The sequence below is a fragment of the Kogia breviceps genome, chromosome 17 (genome assembly GCF_026419965.1).
Source record: "Kogia breviceps isolate mKogBre1 chromosome 17, mKogBre1 haplotype 1, whole genome shotgun sequence".
Classification (NCBI taxonomy): domain Eukaryota; kingdom Metazoa; phylum Chordata; class Mammalia; order Artiodactyla; family Physeteridae; genus Kogia; species Kogia breviceps.
The window spans coordinates 43454715-43473839 of record NC_081326.1 but is presented as its reverse complement, the minus strand read 5'-3'; the positions used below and the strand labels follow the sequence as shown (position 1 = coordinate 43473839).

Genomic DNA, 19125 nt, shown 5'->3' with positions numbered 1-19125 from the left:
TCACAGAGTGGAGCCAGAGGAGTGGAAGGAGCAGTAGAAACATGGAGGTGAGTGCTGATTATGAATGGTGATGGCATGCTGCCAATTTTTTCCCTCTGGAATTCTCATTTCTGCAGAAAGATGGTGCTGGTTCAGGTCCTAATCACATCCTGCCTAGATTCTGCTCAATGCCTCCTAACAGGTCTCTTTGCTTCTACTTTCTCCCCATCTGACTCTGTCCTAGTGTCCATTGCCAGGTTATTTGTATTAAAACATGGCTCCAATTATGTTGCTTCCTATTAAAGATGTGGCAGAATTTAGGATCTCCTAATGGTTGTAACTTTCTAGCAATCTCTTCTACCATTCCACTCTGTACACTTTCTTCCAGCCAAACAAGACTCCCTTACTGTTTTCTAAACTCCCCCTGTGCTTTCTCCTGCTTCTTCTCTCTCTTGCCACTCTAAATCCCATCAAATCCAGCTAATCCTTAGTTTCTTTCCATGAATCATTTTCTTTTTTTTTTAAACATCTTTACTGGAGTATAATTACTTTACAATGGTGTTAGTTTCTGTTTTATAACAAAGTGAATCAGCTATACATATATCCCCATATCTCTTAAACCAAACAAATAAGAAACCCATTCATTGTGGGTGGTGACATTGGTCTGCACCTTGCTTTTTCCTCATCTATCTCTTTTCCTTATCTGTCACTGATACAGAGCTGCCTCATTCTTTTCACTAGCTGCCTGTGGTTGTACCATAATAGAACCCAAGCCCGTCCTGATGGACAAATAGGTTGTTACTGAGCTTTTAGTCTTTCTTTTCTTTTTTTTTATTTTTAAATTTTATTTATTTTTTTATACAGCAGGTTCTTATAAGTCATCAATTTTATACACATCAGTGTATACATGTCAATCCCAATTGCCGAATTCATCACAACACCATCCCCACTCACTCCCCTGCCGCTTTCCCCCCGTGGTGTCCATATGTTTGTTCTCTACATCTGTGTCTCAATTTCGGCCCTGCAAACCGGTTCATCTGCACCATTTTTCTAGGTTCTACATATAAGCGTTAATATACGATATTTGTTTTTCTCTTTCTGACTTACTTCACTTTGTATCGCTGTCTCTAGATCCATCCACATCTCAGCAAATGACCCAATTTCGTTCCATTTTATGGCTCAGTAATATTCCATTGTATATATGTACCACAACTTCTTTATCCATTCGTCTGTCGATGGGCATTTAGGTTGCTTCCATGACCTGCCTATTGTAAATAGTGCTGCAATGAACATTGGGGGTGTATGTGTCTTTAGGAATTATGGTTTTCTCTGGGTATATGCCTAGTAGTGGGATGGCTGGATCATATGGTAATTCTATTTTTAGTTTTTTAAGGAATTTCCATACTGTTCTCCATAGTGGCTGTATCAATTTACATTCCCACCAACAGTGCAAGAGGGGTCCCTTTTCTCCACACCGTCTCCAGCACTTGTTTTTTGTAGATTTTCTGAAGATGCCCATTGTAACTGGTGTGAGGTGATACCTTACTGTAGTTTTCATTTGCGTTTCTCTAATAATTAGTGATGTTGAGCAGCTTTTCATGTGCCTCATGGTCATCTGTATGTCTTCTTTGGAGAGATGACTATTTAGGTCTTCTGCCCATTTTTTGACTGTGTTGTTTGTTTATTTAATATTGAGCTGCATGAGCTGTTTATATATATCAGGCATTAATCATTTGTCTGTTGATTCGTTTGGAAATATTTTCTCCCATTCTGAGGGCTGTCTTTTCGTCTTATTTGTGGTTTCCTTTGCTGTGCAAAAGCTTTGAAGTTTCATTAGGTCCCATTTGTTTATCTTTGTTTTTATTTCCATTACTTTAGGAGGTGGATCAAAAAAGATCTTGCTGTGATTTATGTCAAAGAGTGTTCTTCCTGTGTTTTCCTCTAAGAGTTTTATAGTGTCCAGTCTTACATTTAGGGCTCTGATCCATTTTGAGTTTATTTTTGTGTATGGTGTTAGGGAGTGTTCTAATTTCATTCTTTTACGTGTAGCTGTCCAGTTTTCCCAGCACCACTTCTTCAAAAGACTGTCTTTTCTCCTTTGTATATCCTTGCCTCCTTTGTCATAGATTAATTGACCATAGGTGCATGGGTTTACCTCTGGGCTTTCTACCTTGTTCCATTGATCTGTGTTTCTGTTTTTGTGCCAGTACCATATTGTCTTGATTACTGTAGCTTTGTAGTATAGTCTGAAGTCAAGGAGTCTGATTCCTCCAGCTCCGTTTTTTTCCCTCAAGACTGCTTTGGCTATTCGAGGTCTTTTCTATCTCCATACAAATTTTAAGATTTTTTGTTCTAGTTCTGTTAAAAATGCTATTGGTAATTTGATAGGGATTGCATTCAATCTGTAGATTGGTTTGGGTAGTATAGTCATTTTCACAATATTGATTCTTCCAATCCAAGAACATGGTATATCTCTCCAACTGTTTGTATCATCTTTAATTTCTTTCATCTTAAGTGTCTTTCATATAAGTGTCTTATAGTTTTCTGCATACAGGTCTTTTGTCTCCCTAGGTAGGTTTATTCCTAGGTATTTTATTCTTTTTGTTGCCATGGTAAATGGGAGTGTTTCCTTAATTTCTCTTTCAGATTTTTCATCATTAGTATATAGGAATGCAAAAGACTTCTGTGCATTAATTTTGTATCCTGCAACTTTACTAGATTCATTGATTAGCTCTAGTAGTTTTCTGGTGGCATCTTTAGGATTCTCTATGTATCATGTATCTAGTATCATGTCATCTGCAAACAGTGACAGTTTTACTCGTTCTTTTCCAATTTGTATTCCTTTTATTTCTCTTTTTCTTCTCTGATTGCCGTGGCTAGGACTTCCAAAACTATGTTGAATAATAGTGGTGAGAGTGGACATCCTTGTCTTGTTCCTGATCTTAGAGGAAATGCTTTCAGTTTTTCACCATTGAGAATGATGTTACTGTGGGTTTGTCATATATGGCCTTTATTATGTTGAGGTAGGTTCCCTCTGTGCCCACTTTCTGGAGAGTTTTTATCATAAATGGGTGTTGAATTTTGTCAAAAGCTTTTTCTGCAAGTATTGAGATGATCATATGGTTTTTCTTCTTCAGTTTGTTAATATGGTGTATCACATTGATTGATTTGCATATATTGAAGAATCCTTGCATCCCTGGGATAAATCCCACTTGATCATGGTGTATGATCCTTTTAATGTGTTGTTGGATTCTGTTTGCTAGTATTTTGTTGAGGATTTTTGCATCTATATTCATCAGTGATATTGGTCAATAATTTTCTTTTTTGTAGTATCTTTGTCTGGTTTTGGTATCAGGGTGGGAGTGTTCCTTCCTCCGCAATTTTTTGGAAGACTTTGAGCAGGATGGGTGTTAGCTCTTCTCCAAATGTTTGATAGAGTTCACCTGTGAAGCCATCTGGTCCTGGACTTTTGTGTGTTGGAAGATTTATTTTTTAATTAATTAATTTATTTATTTCTATTTTTGGCTGCGTTGGGTCTTCATTGCTGCATGTGGGCCTCTCTCTAGTTGTGGTGAGCAGGGGCCACTCTTTCTTGTGGTGTGCAGGCCTCTCACCGCGGTGGCTTCTCCCGCTGCAGAGCACGGGCTCTAGGCCTGCAGGCCTGAGTAGTTGTGCCTCGATGGATCCAGAGTGCAGGCTCATCATTTGTGGCTCATGGGCTTAGTAGCTCTGCAGCACATGGGATTAGTTGCTCTGCAGCACATGGGATCTTCCCAGACCAGGGCTCGAACCCGTGTCACCTGTGTTGGCAGGTGGATTCTCAACCACTGTACCACCAGGTAAGCCCTGTTTGTTGGAAGATTTTTAATCACAGTTTCAATTTCAGTACTTGTGATTGGTCTGTTCATATTTTCTACCTGGTTCAGTCTTGGAAGGTTATAACTTTCTAAGAATTTGTCCATTTCTTCCAGGTTGTCCATTTTATTGGCATAGAGTTGCTTGTAGTAGTCTCTTAGGATGCTTTGTATTTCTGTGGTGTCTGTTGTAACTTCTCCTTTTTCATTTCTAATTTTATTGATTTGAGTCCTCTCCCTCTTTTTTTTTTGATGAGTCTGGCTAATGGTTTATCAATTTTGTTTATCTTCTCAAAGAACCAGCTTTTAGTTTTATTTATCTTTGCTATTGATTTTTTTTGTTTCTATTTCATTTATTTGTGCTCTGATCTTTATGGTTTCTTTCCTTCTGCTAACTTTGGGGGGTTTTTTGTTGTTGTTATTCTTTCTCTAGTTTCTTTAGGTGTAAGGGTAGATTATTTATTTGAGATTTTCCTTGTTTCTTGTGGTAGGCTTGTATAGCTATAAACTTCCCTCTTAGAACTGCTTTTGCTGCATCCCATAGGTTTTGGATTGTCATGTTTTCATTGTCATTTGTCTCTAGGTATTTTTTGATTTCCTCTTTGATTTCTTCAGTGATCTCTTGGTTATTTAGTAACATATTATTTAGCCTCCATGTGTTTGTATTTTTTTACGTTTTTTCCCCTGTAATTCATTTCTAATCTCATAGCATTGTGGTCAGAAAAGATGCTTGATACGGTTTCAATTTTCTTAAACTTACTGAGGCTTGATTTGTGAGCCAAGATGTGATCTATCCTGGAGAATGTTCCATGCACACTTGAGAAGAAAGTGTAATCTGCTGGTTTTGGATGGAATGTCCTATAAATATCAGTTAAATCTATCTGGTCTGTTGTGTCATTTAAAGCTTCTGTTTCCTTATTTATTTTCATTTTAGATGATCTGTCCATTGGGGTAAGTGAGGTGTTAAAGTCCCCCACTCTTATTGTGTTACTGTTGATTTCCTCTTTTATAGCTGTTAGCAGTTGCCTTATGTATTGAGGTGCTCCTATGTTGGGTGCATATATATATATAGTTGTTATATCTTTTTCTTGGATTGATCCCTTGATCATTATGTAGTGTCCTTCCTTGTCTCTTGTCACATTCTTTATTTTAAAGTCTATTTTATCTGATACGAGTATTGCTACTCCAGCTTTCTCTTGATTTCCAGTTGCATGGAATATCTTTTTCCATCCCCTCACTTTCAGTCTGTATGTGTCCCTAGGTCTGAAATGGGTCTCTTGTAGACAGCCTATATATGTGTCTTATTTTTGTATCCATTCAGCAAGCCTGTGTCTTTTGGTTGGAGCATTTAATCGATTCACGTTTAAGGTAATTATCGATGTGTATGTTCCTATGACCATTTTCTTAATTGTTTTGGGTTTGTTTTTGTATATCCTTTTCTTCTGTTGTTTCCCACTTAGAAAAGTTCCTTTAGCATTTGTTGTAGAGCTGGTTTGGTGGTGCTGAATTCTCTTACCTTTTGCTTGTCTGTAAAGCTTTTGATTTCTCCACTGAATCTGAATGAGATCCTTGCCGGGTAGAGTAATCTTGGTTGTAGGTTCTTCTGCCACTCCCTTCTGGCTTGTAGAGTTTCTGCTGAGAAATCAGCTGTTAACCTTATGGAAGTTCCCTTGTATGCTATTTGTCGTTTTTCCCTTGCTGCTTTCAATAATTTTTCTTTGTGTTTAATTTTTGCCAGTTTGATTACTATGTGTCTCAGCATGTTTCTCCTTGGGTTTATCCTGTATGGGACTCACTGCGCTTCCTGCACTTGGGTGGCTATTTCCTTTCCCATGTTAGGGAAGTTTATGACTATAATCTCTTCAAATATTTTCTCTGGTCCTTTCCCTCTCTCTTCTCCTTCTGGGACCCCTATAATGCAAATGTTGTTGTGTTTAATGTTGCCCCAGAGGTCTCTTAGGCTGTCTTCATTTATTTTCATTCTTCTTTATGCAGTTCCACAGCAGTGAATTCCACCATTCTGTCTTCCAGGTCACTTATCCGTTCTTCTGCCTCAGTTACTCTGCTATTGATTCCTTGTAGTGTAGTTTTCATTTCAGTTATTTTATTGTTCATCTCTGTTTGTTTGTTCTTTAATTCTTCTAGGTCTTTGCTAAACATTTCTTGCATCTTCTGGATCTTTGCCTCCATTCTCTTTCCGAGGTCCTGGATCACCTTCACTATCATTATTCTGAATTCTTTTTCTGGAACGTTGCCTATCTCCACTTCATTTACTTGTTTTTCTGGGGTTTTATCTTGTTCTTTCATCTGGTGCATAGCCCACTGCCTTTTCACCTTGTCTATCTTTCTATAAATGTGGTTTTTGATCCACAGGCTGCAGGATTGTCATTCTTCTTGCTTCTGCTGTCTGCCCTCTTATGGATGAGACTATGTAAGAGGCTTGTGCAAGATTCCTGATGGGAGGGACTGGTGGAGGGTAGAGCAGACTGTTGCTGTAGTGGGCAGAGCTCAGTAAAACTTTAATCCCCTTGACTGTTGATGGGTGGGGCTGGGTTCCCTGCCTGTTGGTTGTTTGGCCTGAGGCAACCCAACACTGGAACCTACCTGGGCTCTTTGGTGGGGCTAATGGCAGACTCTGGGAGAGCTCATGCCAAGGAGTACTTCCCAGAACTTCTGCTGCCAGTGTCCTTGTCCCCACAGTGAGCCACAGCCACCCCCCGCCGCTGCAGGTAACCCTCCAACACTAGCAGGTAGTTCTGGTTCAGTCTCCCCTGGGGTCACTGCTTCTTCCCCTGGGTCCCGATGTGCACACTACTTTGTGTGTGCCCTCCAAGAGTGGAGTCTCTGTTTTCCCCAGTGCTGTCGAAGTCCTGCAATCAAATCCCACTAGCCTTCAAAGTCTGATTCTCTAGGAATTCCTCCTCCTGTTGCCAGACCCCCAGGTTGGGAAGCCTGATGTGGGGCTCAGAACCTTCATTGCAGTGCGTGGTCTTCTGTGGTATAAGTGTTCTCCAGTCTGTGAGTCACCCACCCAGCAGTTATGGGATTTGATTTTACTGTGATTGCGCCCCTCCTACCATCTCATTGTGGCCTCTCCTTTGTCTTTGAATGTGGGGTATCTTTTTTGGTGAGTTCCAATGTATTCCTGTCAATGATTGTCCAGCAGCTAGTTGTGATTCTGGTGTTCTCGCAAGAGGGAGTGAGAGCACATCCTTCTATTCCACCATCTAGGTTCAGGGCTCCCATGAATCATTTTCTGATCTCTCCAACAACATAAAATTCTTACCTTCTTTGAATCTAGTGTTTAGTCATACCTTTCTTATGGTATTTATGGCATATTTTATTTGTATTAAATTCTTCTTTTCCACCATTAGCAAGTTCCTTAAGAGCAGAATTGTTTTATTCACCTCTTTGCCTCTTTTAGCAGAATGTCTTGTGCATGATAGATAATGCAGCAAGTATTAATTGAATTGCTGAATTAATAATGATTATCACATGATATAAAAATGAATCATATGATAATGATATATAATAGTTATGATGAATGAGAATTAAGATACGCATGCATGTATGTGTATATACATACACATGTTAGGTGTTTAAGGGCAGAGGATTTTGGCGTTTAGAGTTGAAATATGCATCACTTTATGATTAAGTGTTATATTACTACATGCAGAAAGTAAACAATACGTTCCAATTTTTATGTGCTAGGGTGGCAAAGATATTTAATTTTGTGTGTGTTGGTATTCAAAAGAGAGAAATATATGTTCAAAACATAGTACTTAAAAAAACTATTTATTTATTTATTTATTTATGGCTGGAGTAGGGTCTTCATTGCTGCATGCAGGTTTTCTTTACTTTTTATTTATTTATTTCTTTTTTCAGGCTTTCTTTAGTTGTGACGAGCATGGGCTACTCTTTGTTGCAGTGCACAGGCTTACTGCAGTGGCTTCTCTTGTTGCGAAGCATGGGCTCTAGGCGCGCGGGCTTCAGTAGTTGTGGCACGTGAGCTCAGTAGTTGTGGCTCATGGGCCCTAGAGCGCAGGCTCAGTAGTTGTGGCACATGGGCTTAGTTGCTCCACGGCATGTGGGATGTTCCCAGACCAGGGCTCGAACCTGTGTCCCTGCATTGTCAGGTGGGTTCTAAACCACTGAGCCACCAGGGAAGCCCTATACTACTTATTTTAAAGGAAAAATGTATTTTATTTCATTTTTTTCTCCAGCTTTATTGGGATAGAATTGACATATAACATCATGTAAGTTTAAGTTGTACAACATGTTATTTTGATACACTTATATATTGCAAAATGATTACCACCATACTATTAGCTAACATCTCCATCCCATCACATAATTACTACTACTTTTTTTGTTGGTGATAACACTTAAGATTTACTTTCTTAGGGCTTCCCTGGTGGTGCTGTGGTTGAGGGTCCGCCTGCTGATGCAGGGGACGCGGGTTCGTGCCCCGGTCCGGGAGGATCCCACATGCCACGGAGCGGCTGGGCCTGTGAGCCGTGGCCGCTGAGCCTGTGTGTCCGGAGCCTGTGCTCCACAATGGGAAAGGCCACAACAGTGACAGGCCCACGTACCGCAAAAAAAAAAAAAAAAAAAAAAAAAGATTTACTCTCTTAGCAACTTTCTTTTTTAAAAAATTAATTAATTTATTTATGTTTTATTTTTGTCTGTGTTGGGTCTTTGTTGCTGCATGCAGGCTTTCTCTAGTTGTGGCAAGCTGGGGCTACTTTTGTTGCCGTGCGTGGGCTTCTCATTGTGGTGGCTTCTCTTGTTGTGGAGCACGGGCTCTCAGCGCATGGGCTTCAATAGTTGTGGCACATAGGCTCAGTAGTTGTGGCTCGCGAGCTCTAGAGCGCAGGCTCAGTAGTTGTGGCACACGGGCTCAGCTGCTCCGCGGCATGTGGGATTTTCCCGGACCAGGGCTCGAACCCGTGTCCCTTGCATTGGCAGGTGGACTTTTAACCACTGAGCCACCAGGGAAGTCCCTCTTAGCAACTTTCAAGTATATAATACAGTATTATTAGCTATAATCACCATGCTGTACATTAGATCCCCAGAACTTGACTGAATGTGATTTTATTTCTTGAATGTTTTCATGTGTTTTGGTAAATATTAATGACTTGAAGCTTATTTGGATGTCACCTGAGAAGAGCTGAATGATCTTATATGTTTAAAATAAATTTTAATAATAATAAAGTCATGGGTTAAGAACAAAACAATTATGATCTGGGTGATCTTATTGAAGTACACATCTTGAGTGTGTCTCTCATTTGTTTAAAATCTTAATTGAATTGATGAATTAATAATAATTGGTTACCATATAAGATAACTTTTATCCAAATCTGTTTTCTTTTTCAGCTGATATCAAATAAATTTATCCAAATCTCAGTTTACTCTTTAAGCTGATATGCTAGAGTACTTCGAATATAGCTGTTTGCTTTTGAGAGAGTTAAAACTGAGCCACTGCCCCTTTCATACTCCCTTTGCTCTAGCTCTCTAACCAGTATCCCTCTCCCATGGAAATGCTTTCTTCTTCGGATTATCATTCTCTCTCTTCCCCTCTGCCTCACTCCTGTTTGCCTTTTAAAACTCTGCTCAGTGGACACCAGGGCTGATCACCTTCCCCCCACTCCCTGGCTGGTTATGTCACTCTCCGGAGACCCTTTGTATCTGTGTTCTCACAGCATTTATCAGAACTTTTATGCTTTTCTTGTTAGCCAGTGAAGTCCTCTGACCTGTGTCTGAGTCCCCAGTACTTAGTCTAGTCCCTAAGCACCAAATAGAAGTTCACTGTTTGCCAAAAGTCTTCCCTGCCACCTCTCCTATGCCTAGCCTGGGTTAGGTATACATGGGGTGCCCTGGGGCGCAGAGAGGGGGAGCTCTGTGTCATTGTTGAAAACGAGGGGTTGTCAAGACTGCTGTCACGAAAGGCCTCTTTTTCCCTTATTATCTGCTGTCAGGGAAATGTACACTGCTGCCTCTCTCCTTTTGTACGGATATAGAGGCTAATCTGCACTCATTTTCAAGTTACTTTGTTAGTGCTTTTGAATTGTTTCATGAGGAATGTAAATGTGCCAAGGGCAGGGGCTGTTCTTTCTTACCACTCTCTAGTGCTCTAGAGTCTACTAGTATAATAAGAGACACAGTAAATGTTGACTAAATGGGCTGTGGAATCCTGAGACAGTGACCTAAGTTTAAAATATTTATAGATCTTTATTGTTGGTGGCTAATTTTTACTTTGGCCAGGAAGTGAACCATGTATATTACAGACATCTCATTATATTAAGAGCAATGCTACGAGAGTGGTACCATTATTATTTGCTTTTTCTTCCCTGCTTAAAAGAGTTTAAAATTGTGTTCATCCCCACTAGTGAATTTAGGACTGAGGTTAAAATGATGGCTGTTTGACTCCAGATATTTAGACTTGGCTTTCTGCCTGCTCATACTAACCTGAGTAGTATCCCTCACCTATGGCAGCAAACCTTTGGTTCTCCTGCTCCCTGATTATTAGAGAATCACTTGTTGTTGGTTTGGCTTCAGGTAAGGAGATAGGAAATTCAAGCTAATGGACATTTTCTTTTTCCTGATCAGTGATGCCTGACTGGCAGATCAAAAATTAAGATCTTCCAGCAATCCCACTCCTGGGCATATATCCAGAAAAGAGAAAAGCTCTGATTTGAAAAGATAATGCACCCCAGTGTTCATAGTGGCACTATTTACAATAGCCAAAACATGGAAGCAACCTAAGTATCCATCAACAGATGAATGTATAAAGAATATGTGGTATACACACACACACACACACACACACACACACACACACACTCACACAATGGAATATTACTCAGCCATAAAAAAGAATGAAATAATGCCATTTGCAGCAACATGGATGGACCGAGAGATGATCATACTAAGTGAAGTAAGTCAAAGACAAGTATTATATGATATGTGGAATCTAAAAAACAGTACAAATGAACTTATTTACAAAAGAGAAACAGACTCACAGACATAGAAAACAAACTTTTGGTTACCAAAGGGGAAGGGGGGGAGGGATAAATTGGGAGTATGGGATGCACACTACCATATATAAAATAGATAAACAACAAGGATTTACTGTATAGCACAGGGAGCTATATTCAGTGTCTTGTAATAAACTATAATGGAAAAGAATAAAATATATGTATATATACATATATGTATAACCGAATCACTTTGCTGTACACCTGAAACTAATACAATACTGTAAATTAACTATACTTCAATTTTTAAAAATTATGAGATCTTTTATTTTGACCAATCTACTAATGTTCTTTATAACTTTTTTAAAAAGACTTTTTTAGAGCAGTTTAGGTTCACAGCAAAATTAAGAGGAAGTTACAGAGAATTCCCATAGACTCCCCGTCCCCACACTTGCATATCCACCCCATTATCAACATCTCCACCAGAGCGGTACATTTGCTGTAATCATTTGATGAATCTACATATACCATTATAATCACCCAAAGTCCATAGTTTACCTTAGGTAGGGTGCACTCTTTGTGGTGTACATTCTATGGGTTTGGACAAATGTATAATGATTTGTATCCACCATTATAATATTTTAGTGCCACTAAAATATAATATTTTTAGGGCCACTGCCCTAAAAATCCTCGGTGCTCTGCCTATTCACCTCTCTCTCCACTAACCTCTGGCAACCACCAATCTTTTTACTGTCTCCATAGTTTTCCCGTTTCCAAAATGTCATGTAGTTGGAATCATATGGTAGTAACTTTTTTCAGGTTGGCTTTTTACTTAGTAATATGCATTAAGATACTTCAATGTTTTTCTGTGGCTTGATAGCTCATTTCTTTTAGCACTGAGTAATATTCCATTGTCTGCATGTACCAGAGTTTATCTATCTACCGAAGGGCATCTTAGTTGCTTCCAAGTTTTGCCAATTATGAATAAAGCTGCTATAAACATCCATGTGAAGGTTTCTGTGTGGACATAAGTTTTAAACTCCTTTGGGTAAATACCAAGGAGCACAATTGTTGGATCATATGGTGAGAGTATGTTTAGTTTTATAAGAAAACACCAAACTGTCTTCCAAAGTGGCTGTACCATTTTGCCATCTCACCAGCAACGTTGTGGTTAGTTCCTGTTGGTCCACATCCTCACCAGCATTTGGTGTTGTCAGTGTTTGGATTTTGACCTTTTGAAAAGGTTTGTAGTGGTATCTTATGGTTGTTTTATTTTATAACTTCCAATAATAAAATCTTTATTTCTTCATTAAATATAATTCACTAATTTAACACATTTATTGAGCATTTACTATATCATGGCAGGTTTTGTTCTAGGTGCTGGGCCTGCAGGAGAGCCCCACACAGGTCAAAAAATCCCTTAGAGCTCAAATTCATTTTTTAAAAAAAGTAGAGGAGGGGAGAAAAAAAAGGAGGAGAAAAAGGAAAAAATAATGTATTCTCTATTTGTAAAAAATTACAAAACCCTAGAGCAATATTAGAGTTTTAAAATTTAGGGAAGCATTAAAAAATTGAATTATCTCATCAGTTTGTGAAAGAAACAAAGTAATGTAATGGAATATATTGACAATTGGAATAAATCTAAACCAGCCGGTCCAGAGGGTAGTTATCTTGAATAAGTTAAGAAATTGCCTAATGAATGTATTACACTAATTATGTTCCTTCTTCAAAAAATTATGAACTGTTAAATGAAAAAATTTAAAAAAGAATGCTGTTTTCTAGTTGAACGTGATACGGAGTGTATGTAGTTGTTATCCAGTATTGATATGTAATTTCACAAAAAGGAAAGAATCAGTGATTATTAAAAAGAAAATGTAAAGAAACAATATGTAAATGTAATAACTGCCACAACTGCAGTTATTTTAGGGATTGGAATGGGGGATGGTATTGTATATCATCAGATGTTGAGTTGCCATCCAGCTCCTAGGAAAAACATTCTACTGCATTATCCTGTCATTTTGATTCATTTATTCATGAATAAAAATGATTCATGTAAAAATTAAGGATATAGTTTAGCTATGTGGAAATAAGTGAAAACAACCCAAATGAGAACAAGCAAAGGCTATTCAGAGCTTTTTTTTTTTTTTTGCGGTACGTGGGCCTCTCACTGCTGTGGCCTCTCCCGTTGCGGAGCACAGGCTCCGAACACGCAGGCTCAGCGGCCATGGCTCACGGGCCCAGCCGCTCCGCGGCATGTGGGATCCTCCCGGACCGGGGCACAAACCCGCATCCCCTGCATCGACAGGCGGACTCTCAACCACTGCACCACCAAGGAAGCCCTCAGAACTTGTTTTAGCAAAGGAGTCAGCCACCATCATTTGCATGTGGCAGTGGCTCAAAGGCAGGCAAGAGAGTGGGAAAGCTGTATAGTGAAAAAAGGGGAGAACTTCAGGTATGCTCTGATTGGAGTTTGTTAACAGGGGAAGCTGGAAGTGGGCTATCTAGAATCCAACAGGCATCCTATGTTACTAGTTAGGGAAGCATATTTGGTTTTCTCTGATTGGTTCTGAGTTGGAAGTGAGGGCAAAAATGAGAGAAACTGGCAGTTATTGATGAAGTCCTGACCATTTGGGGCTTATTGCTGCAGACGTTGTGGCTTGTCTTCCCAGGCTGGTTGTTACAGAGGTTATTAAAGTTCTGTTGTCATATATGGTCTGGCCATTGTCCATCTGTACAGTCAGACTTTATATTAAATATCCCATTACTATCAAAAATTAAAATCACAATGGTAATATTAATTTCATCCTGTTGATGCTATTCCTGTTCACATTTAGAAAGGTCTGGAACTAGGTTTAAGTTTGACCCTACCACACCAAACCCAAGGAAGGACCAATATGTTTAAACCACTAGTAGGATGCCTGAAAAATCTGCTCTTGATTGTCAAGGAGATATATACACATACACTCCAGTCTCTCCAGCAGTACCTGTGAGAATCGTTGGATAAATCCCTGTAGCTTCTCACCCTGAGCAGGCTACAAAGAGTAGCCCTAATGCAAATTAATCCTTGCAATTCAGATCAGCCCTTGTGACTTTGGGTTTAGGATTCATATTTGGAGACCTGATCATTTTTCTTTGTCTACAGCACCTTTACATGATATCACTTCTGTCCTGTTCTGCAGTTGCATCACAGTTTTAGCTATTTTGCAGGGAGACTGTCTGAGATGCTCTCCAAGATTCCCCCCAATTGACTTTAGGTGTACTACAGAGTCTATGTTTTAGTAAGTCTATCCCAAATACATCCTTCAAATTCTCTAATAATATGTCCAGAATCAGAAGAGAATAAACAAAAACTTAATTCCATTTATGTAGATATAGGTCTTATTACAAACTTGTGGTTTTGAACTGCCTAGGTCTTCAACAATGGTAGAGACTAGTAGTTAAAAAAAAAAAAAAGGCCTGTTTGGAAATAGTAGCTAGTTTGGGGAGCAGAAACATAATAAAATGTGTTAAAAGTAAGTAAAACACAGTCATCAGGGAAATACAAATCAAAACCACAAACAGATACCACTTCACACCCAGTAGGATGGCTAGAATCAAAAAGACAGATAGTAACAAGTGTGAGTGAAGCTGTGGTAAAATCATAACCCTCATCCACTGCTGGTGGTAATATAAGATGGTACAGCCAATTTGGAAAATAATCTTGTAGTTCCTTAAAAATTAAACAGGGTTGCCAAACAAACATAGAATTACCACATTACCTAGCAATTCCACTCCTAGGTATATATCCAAGAGAAATGAAAACATGTCCACACAAAAACCTGTACACAAATGCTCATAGCAGCATTATTCATAATAGCTAAAAAGTAGAAATAATCCAAATGACTATCAACTGATGAATGGACAAATTGTGGCATAGCCATACAACTGAATATTATTCAGCAACAAAAAGGAATGAAGAACTGATTCATGCCACAACATGGATGACTCTTAAAAACATTATGCTAAGTGAAAGAAACCAGTCACAAAAGACCAACATGTGGTGTGACTCCATTTATATGAAATGTCCTGAATAGGCAAATATATAGAGACAGAAGGTAGATTAGTGGGTTCATAGGGTTTGGGCGGGGACAGGATAATAGGGGTGACAGCTAACAGTATGAGGTTTCTTTGAGGTGATGAAAATGTTCTAAAATTGATCGTGGTAATGATTGCACAACTCTGAATATACTAAAAACCACTGAATCATACAGTTTGAATAGGTGAATTTTATGATATGTGAATTCCATCTCAATAAAACTGTTACCAAAAATAAATCATCAAAACAATAGAATAGCTTCTTATCTAAGCATTTGGGTTCAAGTAACTGCCTTTATGATTCTTATGCTGTTTTTCTAAATCTCTAATTAGATTTTTTTAGCGAGAAAAGCTGCCTAGCCTGGTTGTTAGAGCAAAGGCTTTGGATGAGACAGGCCTGGATCAGTTGGTGGTTTCAACACTTTCAGGCTTTGCTTGTCTTTGAGCAAACTTTATAAGTCCAAGTCTCAGCTTCTTAAATTGTTGAGGATAATATCAATCTCCCATGGTTATGGTTATTGTTAGAGGCCCACAGCATGTGCAATAAGTGTTAGCCACACTTAATGTGAAGACAAATTGACTTCTCATCAGCATGGCTACCTAAAACAGGAATTAACGTATCTTGTCTGTGAGCAGGGCAGAATGACTGCAATGGAGAGGTGTTTCAACAAATATGTACTGAGCAGTGGCACTCAGTAGTGGGTGCTGGGTGGGGGGTTGTTAAAAGAACATGAATCTCCTTCACCCCCAGGAGTTTACTGTCTGGTGAGTGGCACTGAGACTAGAGGGTATCCCTTTAAGACATGAGTTTGTACTAACTACATAGGAGCAAGAGGAGAGGTCAATGAAAGGAGCTCACATGAAGGTATTCTGGAGATGACACCCAAGCTGAGTATTGAAGAATGAGAAAATTTAGCCTGATTAAAGAAAGGCCAGAAGGGCTTCCCATTTTTCTGGTGACAGAAAAATGGTGCAAGCAAATGCCTGAAAAACCCGTTTGTATGTCGACTCTCAAATTTATATCTCCCAGATTCCAGGCTTCTATATCAACTGCAAACTCAAAATCTTTGCTTCGGATGGCTAATAGGCTTCTTAACCTCTTTCCTACCTGTGTTCCTCTCACAGCTTTCTCCATCTCCAATGATTGCAGCTCCATCCTCCCAGCTGCTGATGGCAAAAACCTTGGAATTATTCTCAACTTTCATTCCAACATCCACTTTGTCAGGGAATCATCTTGGCCCTACCTTTAAATATATGTGGAATTTGAGTCCATCTCAAACCTGTTACTCAAACCTGCTACTACCCTGCTCTGAGCCACCCGCTCTTGCCTGCTACTACCTGGCCCATCTGCATTCGCTATACAGCACCCAGAGTGATCATTTTCAAATAAAAGTAAAATCGTGGTACTTCTTTGTTCAAACTCCTATAGTTCATGTTTCATTGAGAATGAAAGCCAGAGTTCTTACAAGGGCTGACAAAGCCCTTGTTGATTTGTTCCCTCACACATCCCCTTCCTGTTCTCCTCACAAGTCTCCCTTGATTTCATTTGGCCCGCTGATTCTGTGTGGCCAAGGTGGTGGTTTATTGCTTTATTTTTTTGTCTTTGCCTATGTACTGCTGAAGAGGAAATAAATATAACTAAGCAGGTGTTACGGTTTCTTGCAGTACCAGCACCCCTTGTCTTACTCCTTGTTTGCTTAAGCACTCACACACCTGCAGGCCCTAGGAGGCAAATGTGGAGCCACTGAGGGTTTCAAGTAGGTCAGATTTGCATTTGGATAATTTTGCTTTCAGCATGGAGAATGGACTTAAGGGGAACTCCACTGGAAGCAACGGCCAGAGAGACAAGTTAGGAAGTTTTTTACAACACTCCAAATGGCAGCCTGTGCTAGGACTCTGGTTGTTAGCGGGAAAGGAGAGAAGATTCCAGATTCCAGAAATACTTAAAGGTAGAATTGGCAGGACCTAGTGCTTGAGTGAATATGGTGTTTCTGGCTTGAGTCACTTGGTGGAAGAAGGTATCGCTTACTGAATATGGGATTTATGTAAGAAGATGAAATTTGAAAATAATAAATGGGAAAAAATGTGAATTTCCCTTTGAACATTTTGATTTGGAAGCATCCAGGAAGAGCTACCACGGGTAGAAATTGGATTTAGTGTTCTCAGGTTCAGGGGGAGAGGTGTGGGCTGGAACTTTGAGTTAGCCACAACGTTGCTAGAAACGCTCACTTTTTCCTAATTAGAGGTATTGTTTTTCTTTTTTCAAATTTCACTCTTCACTTAAACTCCTCTATCATAACTTTTCCGGGAACATACACTATGGGCAACCTCAGTATATTGTCCCCTCTGCATGATTCCTTCGGTAATTTTAAAATCTTAGCTATCTTGAGAATTTGGCTGCCCTAACCGATTGGAGGAAAAGTGTGAGGAAGATCTGGTTCCTAAAACACGTGAATATTTAACTTTTTATACAGGCATTCATAGAACTGAACGCGCTCAAGAGCTGTGGGTGGCGAGTACTCGCCCTCCTTCGGTATCTAGAAAACTCTTCCCTTCCTTCCTCGTCTTCCCGGGACTAGCCAGAGGGGCCTCCATCCCCGCACCCACTCGGAGCCGGTCTTTTCTTACTGTGGACGGTGTGGGCGGAGCTTGTGCGGGAGCTTGTGCGGGGAGAACAGGCCTGAGCCGCAGTCAACACAGGAACGAGACCCCAGCTAATTAGGGCTCTAAGGGCGACGCGTCTCCAGGGCGCCGGGGTCTGGGCGCGCGTCGTCCCGCAGCCGTTGGCGGCGGGGCCGGTCCCTGGCCCGAGGGAGGATGGGCTGGGGCAGACGGCTTACCTTCCTCGGCCCGGGGGGGCCCGAAAGGCGCGTGACTAACTGCTGCTCGGCGCCAGCGTTGTCTCAGCTCTATAGCAACTCGGGCCGGGCGGGGCCGCAGCGGCCGGCGCAGTCCGGGGCCGCGCGCCGCTCCGCGTCGGCATCCGTTCCCGGGGCCTGACGGCCCGCACGGGTGCCTGGGGCGCGGGCAGCGGCGGCGGCATGACCGAGAGGCGGCTCACCGCCGGTAGGTGGGGCGGCCGCGGTCGGTGTCGGGGCCGAGGCGCGCGGGCCGCTGTTCTCGCCGCGGGGCGGCCCCACTGCGCACTGCCTCTGGGTTTCCTTCTCTGCCCGCGCGTCCCGTAGCACTGGCTCCAGAGTTCTCTCACCGCATTTTGTAAGGAATTTAACCCCTCACCCTTTTCCGAGTGCTTCGTTGGCCCCGTCCTATTTTGTCTTGCTTAATTCTCCGTTTTGCAGCGGGAGTAACGGAGGCCTCCGTCTATTAAGGTTAACTCCAGGGTCACAGTCAATTAGTGACCAAGCTGAATTCCAGAGGCCTTTCCTCCCCACTTCCACCTTGAATTACAACTTAAAATTCAGTCCATGTGCAGAAAATGAACAGAGGGCCAAGATTTTACTGAGCTTGCCCACGTATAAAGCAGGGCTAAGTGCTGTCTCAAATTATTTAATTTACTTTAAAAGGAAATCAGATTCGACTGAGATAATGTAATATTTTATCTTGTTTCAGAGCCACCAACTATTACAGAAGAAGGATTTGTAAGTACAATTTAGAGGGCTACTTTTTCTTTTCTTGGCTTTTTTAAAAAATAGCAAATCATAGATCATTTTTAAAAAAGCTGTTTCTTCTTTTTGCCAAATGAGTATAATAGAGGCTTCCGTTTCATAACAAGGGTGCTGAGTACAAGAATTGCTTATTTTTTAACAGGTACATTTTTAAGAAGGGGCCAACTGATTTTTATGGTGGATGCTATTCATTGTTAAAGTTCTTTTACATCAATGGCCTCATTTAATTTTGCTGAACTTGTTAATGACTCCATGAGAGGTAGACTTCATCTCCATGGTTTTATTGTGATGGGGCTGTGCAGTTCCTGGTTTCAGTAAACATTAGTAGGTGGCATTGATTGATAATAAGTGGTCTATTTACAGTTATAATTCCTTTAAAAATGTGCTAAATATGTTCTCAGGTCAGACTTCTGGAGAGTTGAGTAATAATAAGTACTTGGCCAAGTACGTTGTAATTGTTGTCATTTAGGTGAGTGCTACATCCAGGGTGGTGGGCTCTGCTGTGGTTCCCGCAGTGTATTTAAGGAACTTGCCCAAGGTTATACATTAGCTAGGAGGCAGTAGAGCCTCATTCCTACTAAGGTTTGATTCCAGCAGTTCTAACCACTTCTCTAG

The 19125-nt window shown here is 40.5% G+C and overlaps 2 protein-coding genes across 11 annotated transcripts in view; one reads left to right on the top strand and one right to left on the bottom strand.

Annotated features, from left to right (window-relative positions):
- POLR2K (RNA polymerase II, I and III subunit K) overlaps nucleotides 1–17898 on the bottom strand; it is a 43651-nt gene extending 25753 nt beyond the window's left edge. For both annotated transcript variants that reach the window (XR_010837426.1, XM_067017203.1), the window contains exon 1: nucleotides 17725–17898. The gene's annotated coding sequence lies outside the window, so the exon portion shown is untranslated. The remainder of the gene's footprint in view (nucleotides 1–17724) is intronic.
- The window catches only part of RGS22 (regulator of G protein signaling 22), a 154508-nt gene continuing 153200 nt past the window's right edge, over nucleotides 17818–19125 (top strand). For all 9 annotated transcript variants that reach the window (XM_067017197.1, XM_067017195.1, XM_067017198.1 and 6 more), the window contains exons 1-2: nucleotides 17818–17950; nucleotides 18455–18483. In XM_067017197.1, coding sequence (XP_066873298.1) covers nucleotides 17926–17950; nucleotides 18455–18483 — 54 coding nt within the window. In that variant the 5' untranslated portion in view covers nucleotides 17818–17925. The remainder of the gene's footprint in view (nucleotides 17951–18454; nucleotides 18484–19125) is intronic.